We start from the raw sequence: 11,433 nt of genomic DNA, 5'->3' as shown, positions 1-11,433 counted from the left end.
TCTAGTTCAATACTCTTAACTTGTGAAAAGAAAAAGATGAGTGTCACAAGTGTTACCCAAACGGTACCCAAAATTCCAGTAGTAGATTTCTCCCAAGAGGATTGCTTGAAGCCAGGGACAAGTTCTTGGCTCTCAGTACGTGGGAATGTTTGCCGCGCACTCGAAGAGTTTGGCTGTTTCATGGCAGTCTTGCCCAACAAAGTTTCACCTGAGCTTCACGACAGCATGTTTGGGACATTAAAAGAGCTGTTTGATTTCCCAATTGAAACTAAAGCGCAAACTCCGCAGGAACAACCTTTAATTGATGGTCATTTAATGGGGCCTTTCCATGAAAGCTTGGCAACTGGTACAGACAGTGAAAAATCGCGAATATTCGAACATCATTTTTGGCCTAATGGAAATGATCAATATCGGTATGGTTTAGTATACATTTGATAAATGATTGAGTTTGGGATATATCGACTCACCTTTTACAATGTTCTTTTGTCTAGTGAGACTGCTGATGCGTATAGAAGAGTGATGGCAGAACTAAATCAAGCGGTTACAAGAATGGTATTCGAAAACTACAACGTAGAAAAACACCTTGACGATCACCTTCAATCGACTGTGTCCACTCTCCGCTTTAACAAATATAGGAAACCCGAGAAAATCGGAACTGGACAGGGTCTATCCGTGCATACAGACAAGACTTTAACTTCCATACTCCACCAAAATCATGTCAAAGGTCTTGAGATATATACAAAAGATAACAAATGGATTGGTTTTGATCCTTTGCCTTCGTCCTTCCTATTCATGGCATGTGATGGATTTCAGGTATGCCACCATACACTTCCATTAATCATCCTGTTTCATGGATATAAATGAGGCTGTCATAGGCTAAAAGGGGTTCTATTTCTAGTGATCAACTATAATCTATGCTTTTTCTTGCCTAGGTTTGGAGCAATGACAGAATACTATCTTGTAAACATAGAGTCAATTTGAAGGAAAATGAGGAAAGATACTCGTTTGGACTATTTTCATACTTGGAAGGGGTGACACGCGCACCGGACGAGCTTACCGCAGACGACCACCCCGTGAAGTATAAGCCATTGCATATGTTGGATTACGTTCAAATTTATATGGCCAATTATCGTAACGGTGGAGTTGGGTTTTCTGTCAAGGAATATTGCGGGGTTTGATTTCCATGCTCGAAGGCACCAAGCTTAGCTTATCCCCTACTGTCTCTCTTTTTTTATGTATTGTGTTTTTTCTTTCTTGTTTTAGCAACCATGTTGTGTGTTATGTCATTAATGTTGCTATATTTTAAATAAATTTATCATCACTTGAAAATAGTCATCATCTTGTACTAATAACTACCAATTTCCATCAAATATCAAATTCATAAGAGTTTTTAATATGCTTCACAGTATCCATTAACCAAGATTTCACGGCCAAAAATCTTGATATATAAAAAATAATACAGCTTCTTGTATAACTTTTTTCGAAATACAGTACACTAGGGTTTTGACCATTAAAATTCTTGGTCAAGGATCCAAAACCCGAGATCTAGCGGCCAAAAATCACTCTCTATAGGATACGCTCCTGATAACAATTTATGATTTTCCATCAAGCCTAACAGCTGAAACTTCCAAAGCTGTTTAAGCTATAAGCTCACTGAACTAGGTCAAAATTTGGCTTTGAAAGCAGGATGTCCCTTTAGGAGCCCAACCAGCTCCTGGAATTGACATCTCTTTCTACATTACTCCATTACAAATCTTCCAACTCTTGCAATTCTTAAAAAGCAACCTAGCTATATCCTGAGACCTACTTGCGGACATTAACCCCTCCCCCCACCCCCACCCAAAAAACACTTAAACATATGTGGAGAACTAATAAATCAGAATACTTGGATGAGTAAACCAATGTGGATCGAAATATAGAAAACAGCATAACATAGATTTTAAAGGGAGTCCGTCACTGGCATTGCCTCAGAGAACAATCATTATGCACACGCCATATAGTTTCGCCCAAAAGGTTTGCTACCGAAGGGAGCGTCAACAGGGGAAAGTAATTCTTCTCTGCAATAGGAATTGTGTTTGTCACAATCACCTCTTGAGACAGGCCATTTGACAACCTTTTTATTGCAGGAAGGCTGTGAAGAAAAACCAACAAGGTCACTATCTTATGATTCAGACGGTATCACCACTACGTTACACAATGATTAAACAACTAGCAAAATAAACTCAGTTGTTGGTTCATATCGATATCAAATTGAAAATTAACAGGTGATAAGGTGGATAATCGATTCTTATTTAGTAGAATTGGAACTTGGATCAGTAACTGCCAGCTAGAATTACAAACCATTTTATAAACTTAAAAAGGAAAAACAAAATCTAAGTTATACTGTTGTACCAGTCAAACGAGGAGACGAAGGTTATCTCTAGAAAGAAGTAATAACAACGAAGGTTATTTAGTGAAATGGAAGAAGAAGATTAAACACTAGAAAGGAAGTTGGTACCTCAACACAGCATGGGTACAGCAAGCATAGACTTCCCTTGCCCCCTCTTGATGTAATAGAGCTGCTCCTTTTGAAATTGTCCCGACAACATATTACTTGTTTAGAAAGTGAGAAATGCCAGCAATTTTTTAAAGATAAAATCTCAGATGAAATGGTTCAAGAGAGGTAAACACTTCACTGACCAGCAGTGTCAACCATATCATCCACCATTACCGCAACTTTTCCTTTTTGCCAATCAGGTTCATCACCTATAAAGGTAATTATTAGAATGCAACAATTCTTTGCTCATCAGCAGTTTTGAACCATACTAGTCATACATCTTCTGATATGTCGAAATAGAAAATGGTCCCTTGCCTTCTGCTAAACTACTTGGGAGGAAAGACTGGGAGAAGTTTATTCATACAAGTAAGAAGAAGGGTGTTGACATTATTCACCAGTTCATAAACACACTAATCTGGCTGTTAACATCAGTTAGTTTCTCACTCTAAGAGACTTGAGTTCAATATCCAAGACGTTTAATTGTGAATTGTAAGTTACATTATGAGCTATAACTTTGACAACCATGCCATTGTGCACCAGTAGACTGTCCTAACATTTTGTAATATCCGAAAACAATTATGTACCTAATAGAATGTCAATGGGGGAGGAGACTACTTTTATGATACAACTCGGCAGACTTGGCAATCAATGAATTTTTTTTTTTTTTTTTCCAGTAAATACAAGAGAATTTGCAATGTAGAGGAGAGCTTGAACTCAAAATCTAAATCAATGCTCAATGCAAAATCTCTCACACCTTTTGAGAAAACTAAATTGCTTACTAACCATCAGCACAAAGTATGTCTAGTTAGGCAAGTTTGGGTTGGCAGCCGACGAACGACGATCGATTGGGTAGACGGGACTTTCTAGAAGCAACCAGCAAAGGCGGCCGTCTGGTTAAACAGGGCTGGTGTTGTAGATTCAGTTTACCATAGGAGCTTCGACTATTTGGTTAGACAGGGATTTTTTCAAGTCTATCTGACTGTTTATCCAAGTCTTAGCCGCCGAAGAATTTTTTATTCTTTTGCTGAAAGACGTCACTTCATCAGCTTTCTTGATGAAGCGAGGTGTTACCTTCATGTTACTTTTAAACTTCGGCACACAGATAGCCGAATCATTATTAAACTTCACAGCAATTGGCATAACCTTGTCTTCAGGTTGTAGAATCCAAGGCCTAGTGTGTGAAACTAAGGTTATGCCAATTGGCATCACTTAATTCATAAATCAGCATCACATTTCACCACATTCACCATTCAAGACCTTCGCCTGACCAAGTTTTGGTAGCAAATAGGCATGCCCGCATCAGCATTCAAGCACCAAGGAACGAATTAATCCTAGTTACTTTGGCGGTCCATGTAGGTTGTGTAATTTTTAGAATCAACAATGTTATATCATTCAGAATATCAATCTCGTGATTGACATTAATTTGATAAAGTTTCATTTAAATAGGTTACTAATTAAATTTAATTATTGTCTGAAAATACGCATATATATAGCTAGTTGAATGCAGAATGCTACTACTACTCTATGCCTATATATTACATGTGCATGCATAATATTACTGCAGCTACAACTTGGCGATCGCTGCGCGTTTGTTTCTTGGCCTGACCAAAAGGACATAGACAAACTAGGCCATTCTTTGTATTTGGCTAACGCCGTAGTCATATCGATGCCTATTGACATCCCGGGGACCCCGCTTCGCAAAGCCATTGAGGCCTCCAAATCCATCAAGGGGGAGTTGACAGAGATCATAAAGCAGAGGAAGGCTGATTTGGCTGATGGCAAGGCTTCTCCGATGCAAGACATTTTGTCACACATGCTCATAACATGCGATCAGGATGGAACCTACATGAAGGAATTGGATTTCAATAGTAAGATTTGATTGGTGGTTATGAAACTGCCAGCGATGTTTGCTCCCTCATTGTCAAGTTTCTTGCACAACTCCCTGACATCTACAATGCAGTCTACAATGGTAAGTAATTGCACCAGATGCCCCAGAACTTAGGCACTTGGGTTAAACGACAAACATATTACTAAAAATAGTATTACGTGTACACGTTTAGGGGTTTCGTACTTCTTTTTCAAGTACTATATAATCATTTCAGAGCAGATGAAATGATTGCAAACTCGAAAGCCCCGGGGGAGTTGCTGAATTGGGATAACACTCAGAAGATGAAGTACTTGTAGAACGTAGATCAAGAAGTGATGAGAACATACACAGATGTTCCATTTAAAGGAGAGTCAAGGATGTGCCCGGCAAAGAGTATGCCCGGTTGGAAATACTTGTGTTCATGCACAACCTAGTCAAGAGGTTCAAATGAGAGAGACTTGTTCCCCAAGAGAAGATTGTACGGACCCATTGGCCATGTCCGCTAAAGGACTTCAAATCCGTATCTACCTGAAACCACCATAACCGTCAATTTGTTTGATCAGAATAAGACATTTCAATAATTTGTGATTTTTACTTTGTACAACGACAATGATGGAATAACGTGAATATGAACTACACATTCTAGCAAGAATGTATTATACATTGTGTTGATTTACTGCTAGACAATTATCTATCTTACCAAATAATTTCTCATAAAACTACACAGTACACACACACATATTAGGAAAATCATAAGAGGAAAAAAATAAACAATATCTTCTCTTTCAAGAAACACACAGAAAAATAGACTTAATATTGAGGTCTGCATATCTCATTTTGTTTAAGGAGCACATTGCAGTTTGCAATGCTCACGAACTTTGTTGGGGGACTTTTAGGTCGAAGTGGAGTTGGGTTTTGAGAATGTCCTCATATCTCTCTTGACTCGGATTCATACCAAGCCCCAGAATATCTAGAAAGAGTTAACTTGTCTTAGGAAATACCCCGGTGATATCAACGACTCGAAGATAGAATGATTGATCAAGATAAAGACTTGCTCAAGCGAAGTGTGGTGTGGAAGCTAGAAGATTACTGGCTCAAGTGAAGTGTGGTGTGGAAGCTAGAAGATTACTGGTTTAACATGAGAGATAAGGAGTATGTATGATTGCATGGCATTTTTGGCTGGATGATTTAGGCCTTCCTTGGGTGATAGCAAGGCTTCTAATGGCTGGGATCTTTAGTGGAAGGTTGTGGGAATTTCTAAGGTAGCATGGACGATGATTCTTGAGGCTTGGAGTCTGGGCTAAATGGAGCTCTCTGGGTTTACTTCATGGGTGGTGCTTCTTGGCTTTGTCTCTTTGCGTTCTCTTTATCCCCCCTAAATGGTTTCTCCCTCTCCTTTTGTAAATGAAGGGTTCTTCTCTAGACTTCAAAGGAATCTCTCTGTGTGGCTTGGTCTTCCCCTTCCTTTCTCCCTAACCCTCCTACTATATTCCTTTCGGTGTAAGGTAGCTGCATTGTTGAAACCTGCATCCTGCTTCTTCCCGAGGCGCGGCTTTCCCAGGCCAGCTTTTCGCAAGCACTACTTCTGGTAACGTGCCTCATGGCTTTTGCGCGTTGGTTGTCTGTGCAAGCTGGGAAGGGAAAATTGGCATTAAATGTCTGACTTGTTGGGTTTATCATACATTTAATGTAGGAATCTAGTTTAGTCCTAACTAAAACAGTTGACTTGCTAGGAAAAGAGGTAAACTAGGCTAGTTCTCCCTCAATGCTTGCCTGCATGAAATGCAAAGGGTATGGGCTTGGATCCTAGGCCCCAGGCAGCCCAAAATCTTTCATAATCCTGATTTTACGTAGGCTTAATAACCTTAACCGTAACGCTTCAATCTCTACCAATCTAACGGTCCGAAACTTTTGTAGAAAATATGGTGTCATAGAACAACAGTTCTTGATAAGTATTTTGCTATAATTTTATTTGAATTTAATTTAATTTTAAAAGACTTTAGATACAGTTTGAATCTGATTGCTCAATTATCTCCACAAATAAATGAAAATTTGAAAGTAAAAACAAAAATATTCATGAAGCAGCAGCCCGTTAAAGCCCAAGAAAATTATTTCTGCACCCTAATCCTGGTACCCAATGCAGCCCAGCGTTTCAGCCCATAGGGTTTACAAAACTAGGGTTTTCTCATAGTCTATAAATTGCCTCTTCCGCGACAACTCTCCCCAATTTGAAGCATCCGCCCACCTCCTCCTCCTTCAAGTCCATAGCCGCTTCAACAAACCCCCTCCACCCAATCCCCGTTTCCCTTCATAACTCATACTTTATTTGTGTTTCCATGTAATTCCCTGCAATGATGGCCTTGATGAAGCTCTTTGTGCCAAAGGCGGCAGCTTTCGAGCTCCGTCGATGACGGTCACAACCCTCTAAGAAGTTCTGAGCCTCCTTTTATTCTATTGGTTTCATGTTTTAGTTGGTTTTATGATTTTTTAAGCTGTTTTAGGAACTGTGTTTGATCGAATAAAGCGAGGTGACGATAGAAATTCATGTCTGTCAATCCACTGACTGGTAACAGTTTGATGTTACTGTGAATCCCGACAGGTTCCGATCGCTTTCTTTCGAAATTCCATCACTTAAACACACTTCACTCCCACACACAACCCCACTTGTTTTTGTTATTTCTTTGTTGGAAAAGAATGTGGGCAGGTGATGAATCAAACTGGTATTTATGGGTAATTTGCGTCTGAATTTCATTGATGTTTTATCTATCACCTTGGAGAACTGATGCCCTTGTTCTTTCTCCTTGTCTTATAATTGTGGGTTTTTGTTGAATTTTGATAATTTATTGTCTATGATGATAAATCCAAAGGCTTGTTTCTCAAGAACATTCGCAGTGGCCGCCTAAGAGCTTTCGCCTTTCGCCGGGCTTGAGAGCTTATGCTGCTTTTATCCTTCCTTGGATGTCTGAGACACTAAATCTTATTGTTTCTGTTTTGGTTGTGTTGATAATCTAATGGAGTGTATTGCTAGTTACATTGTATTGGGTCAATCATCTGCCCTGGAAGAATGTCTCGGTGCAGTGTTAGCTGAATAAGCTTCGTTTGCGATGGCAAATTCATGTGCCATGTGGATGGTTTTTTTATAATGGTAAATATTTTGTGTTATGTTGAATGTGGCAAATACGTTTATGTTGGATAGAATGTGGCAACATTTGGAACTTCAACATATTTGCCACATTCTGTCCAAATGTTGCTCTTCTGATTTAATTCCAAACCCTTTGTGTTTTTTTTTATTGATTTCCATCAATGTAATTTGTTTTTATTTTTTATTGATTCTTGGTCATCTTCTGATTTAATTCCAAATCCTTTGTGTTTTTTATTATTGATTTCCATCAATATAATTTGCTATTTCCTTTTTATTTTTATATTTTTTGTTTTTGTTTTTTATTTTTATTAACCATTGCTCACTGATGTTGGCCAGTGAACGCCTCCATTATTTTATTGTGAAGGCTAGAAGAAATGGCTCGAAGATCGATATGGCTCGAAGATCGAAAAGAAAGAATATTTAATATTCTTTGATACATAATAAACTGATCAAACATGTTGTAATTGGTTTTATATGCATCTTGTGGATTAATGAGAAAATGTAGCCGCCTCCATCGTCTCCGTCTCGCACAGATCCACCATCTCCGACTTCCCCGCCATTAGATCACCAACATGGTACAGAAACAACGATGCCATCAGCAGGGGCTGCTATTGAATTTGCTGCACCCATGTAGTGTTCTTCTACATATGTATTTTGAGAGATTATATTCACATCCTTCAAAATACTTCTCCCATTGCCTCGAATGTGTCCGACGCATCGCCGCTGTGAGAGCCGGTTGTCATAATCAAAACAAAAACAACAAAGCTTTCTGGGGTTTTAATGGCGACGAAAAACAGAGAGATGGGTCAGTACAATAATTTGCAATATCAAGGGACTGATTGGATGACACGGGCAAATTCATGTGTCATGTGGATGGTTTTATTACAATGGTAAATAATGTGTTATGTTGTAAATGTGGATGGTTTTTGGTTATGATATTGGATTCATTTATGAAAAACACAAAGCATGAGCCATTACTCAAAATCCACCATTCCATGCTTTGATGTTTCTACACTCGTGTTATTCATAGATAAATTTAATATTATTAGATATTACCACCCGCATTTACAACATTATTCAAGCTTTATTTAATTGAATAACATTTGCCTTTCTAATCTCACCTCCGAGCTCTGAAATGGTTGTGGCAAAGGCCCTTTGATTTCCTTTACCAGTTACCTTCCCCAACAGCTAATAATGTGACACAATCTAGATCATTTGATTTCTAGATCAAAGGTTTACGTTGTTCGACTTTAAAAAATAAAAAAATAAAATGCTATGTTGGGTCATGTGTCACAATCTAGACTGTTGGATTTCAAATTTTTTGTTATCCAACGGTCTAGATTAATTAAGTTAATAAAAATTAAAAATTAATTAAAAATCCAAAAAAGGTACCTTATCATTTTCTCCCACCTTACACCATATTTGAATATTTTCAACGATTCTAAACATGTAAGGATATGAGACGAGACGTAATTGGTTAAAAATCTTATCGAAATATATCCACAAAAATCATACTTTTGGATGGTGACATGTGGCGTGACGTGATCGGTTAAAAATTCTATCCGAAATTAAAAATAAATTTTTTTTTCTTCTTATTTTATAAAATAAAAATACTAACATTTTAAGGCTTATTATATTAATATCCCACAAATTGTTGAATAAACTCCACATACTTTCCTATAATACTCTCACACTCCATATTCTTAATATATACCTTACATGTTCTATATGCGGGCATATTTTCTACACACCCCACATTTCTATCTTATAAAGCTTTTAATTTGGACAAATAATGCTGACTAAAATTTTGACAAAAGATGCCGCTTGGGATTTAAAGCATATGTGGATTGTTTCCAATTACACCATTAAAACTCATGTTGTCTGTTTTTAATATTTGGTGGTAATTTTAGGTGATTAATTCTTCATATAATCCATGTGATTCCTAAAAGATGAATACGAACATAGAAACTTGAATAATGCATCAAAAAAAAGATTAAATAATTATTGATGTCGTCAAAATCACTAAAACAATAAATAATATAAAGTCTTACCTCATGTGAAGCTTCTAAAACATCGATTTCGTGTTTCATTCGTCAAAAATAATTTTTCTCAATCAACATGTTTGTAGTTTCATTGGTTAGAGTTTTGTTCAACAATGGAGGGTCGGAGGGGTTTTGATAGTTGAAGAAGATAAATAATACGTTAAAAGTGATTTGGGGTGTATATAGAACTTTATAATTTTTTTTTAACCTAATAAGGTCAAAATTGTCATTGCATGGTAGGATAAATAAGTTATTTAATATTAAATTTTAATGTGAGATGCATTCACCATTTTGTGGGGTGCTAATATACAAAGCCATATTTTAATACGAATTGCATAGGCTATTCAGCATATGTGGAGATGTAATAAACAATTACTGTTCATTAAAGACATTTACTATTTACTTAAGGGGATTGAACTGTCTATTGCCAAAGGGAGCCTTTACACATTGGAAGTGCTCTTATTGCTTGACTTCTCTATCGGGCTCGCCTTAAACCCAATTGCCCGAGTGAGTTGGAGTGTTTGGGGAAGGGAATCGAGTGGATTGAGTTGCCTATCCCCAAGGCAATAAACAAAAGTAGAGTTGCTCTTAAAGTGGCTACCCTTCTTTCAGGTTATATCAAGCGCAAGGCAATTCTTTGATCATTTACGGCCTTTGGCTATTTAATTGATGGACGCGTGCCCTATTGGAGCTACGACCTTACTTCTTAGTTATGTATGGCAAATGAGAATCCATTGATACAGAGCCAATATCAAATGACTTATTGGAGGTGGTGAAGTTAGGATTTTCAAATAGTGAGATCATAATTTTGACAAAAAAACTTCAATGGACCAATTCATCGAGCACCTGGTGGGCAAATGTCGATTCTTGCCGACATTTTCCAAAAGCTTACACTTACGTATATCGACAACTACTAGGATCGATAGAGGGTTATCAAGGACAACTGTACGAAATTGTCGAGTAATGTTGAAGACTGCCAAGGTTGTCAACTGAGAGAAGATTTTGCATCTAAAAGTGGTTAAGCTGCTTCTACAAACATATTTTAATTCCACTAATCTTGATTAGGTTGCGGTCTTTCATCCAAGACACTACCCTTTTTTTTTTTCTTTTTTCTTTTTTTTTTCAGTTTAAAACTCTTATCCCCTCTGCATGTTGGAGCTGCAAATAATGTGAAAATTTGTTGAGAAACTTTCAACTGAGCACATTGGAGCTGCAAATAATGTGGAAATTTGTTGAGAAACTTTCAACTAAGCACATGGATGGCTGCTGTGCGGGTGACTATTTGAAGCTTACAGCTAGGAAGTGCCTCAATTTTCTGAAGAACCACATGCATTTTTTCACTAGATTTTCTAGTTGAGGAACACACCATTTTATTTTTAGTAGAATACAAGGAATGAAAAAGGAAGTGGATCGCACGTTAAAATTAGGTATGCCATAGTCGAACAATGAGGTTATCTCATACCCAAACTAGGTTTGATTTCCAAATAATTTTCATTTGTGATTTTTCCATTGCAAGTAAGAAAACATGCTCGTACAAAAAAAAAAATTTAAAAAAAAAAAGAAAAAAAGAAAAGAGATTTTTTTGCAATTTTTCTTTTGGGTGTTGGTATAGAACCAATATCAAAAGACTTATTTGAGGGTTCAGTGGCAGAGTCAAGATTTTCAAATAATGAGATCATAATTTAGACAAAAAAAACTTCAATGGACCAGTTCATCGAGCACCTGGTGGGCACTTGTCGATTCCTGCCGACATTTGCCAAAAGCTTACACTTACACATATCGAGAATTACTATGATCAATAGAGACTTATCAACGGCAGTCGTACGAAATTGGTGAGTAATGTTGA

At 37.4% G+C, this 11,433-nt stretch overlaps 1 protein-coding gene and 4 non-coding genes across 5 annotated transcripts; all 5 read left to right on the top strand.

The window, feature by feature from the left end:
• LOC137709792 (deoxypodophyllotoxin synthase-like) lies at window positions 1-1,381 on the top strand. The gene is made up of 3 exons (XM_068448776.1): window positions 1-413; window positions 492-813; window positions 933-1,381. The coding sequence occupies exons 1-3, from the start codon at window positions 37-39 to the stop codon at window positions 1,176-1,178; spliced, it is 945 nt and encodes a 314-aa protein (XP_068304877.1). The 5' UTR covers window positions 1-36; the 3' UTR covers window positions 1,179-1,381.
• A 5,377-nt stretch (window positions 1,382-6,758) lies between these two features.
• Window positions 6,759-6,845, top strand: LOC137711799 (small nucleolar RNA U61). Its single transcript, XR_011065144.1, has one exon. It is a non-coding gene; the product is annotated as a small nucleolar RNA U61 (small nucleolar RNA).
• Window positions 6,846-6,926: 81 nt separating this feature from the next.
• On the top strand, window positions 6,927-7,013 carry LOC137711800 (small nucleolar RNA snoR14). The gene has a single exon (XR_011065145.1). It is a non-coding gene; the product is annotated as a small nucleolar RNA snoR14 (small nucleolar RNA).
• Window positions 7,014-7,098: 85 nt separating this feature from the next.
• On the top strand, window positions 7,099-7,194 carry LOC137711791 (small nucleolar RNA Z101). The gene has a single exon (XR_011065137.1). It is a non-coding gene; the product is annotated as a small nucleolar RNA Z101 (small nucleolar RNA).
• A 53-nt stretch (window positions 7,195-7,247) lies between these two features.
• LOC137711756 (small nucleolar RNA SNORD14) lies at window positions 7,248-7,373 on the top strand. Its single transcript, XR_011065104.1, has one exon. It is a non-coding gene; the product is annotated as a small nucleolar RNA SNORD14 (small nucleolar RNA).
• The last annotated feature ends 4,060 nt before the right edge of the window (window positions 7,374-11,433 follow it).

Source organism: Pyrus communis, chromosome 12, assembly GCF_963583255.1.
Source record: "Pyrus communis chromosome 12, drPyrComm1.1, whole genome shotgun sequence".
Taxonomy (NCBI): domain Eukaryota; kingdom Viridiplantae; phylum Streptophyta; class Magnoliopsida; order Rosales; family Rosaceae; genus Pyrus; species Pyrus communis.
Note: the sequence above shows the minus strand (reverse complement) of the source record. Positions and strands in the feature narration are given on the sequence as shown.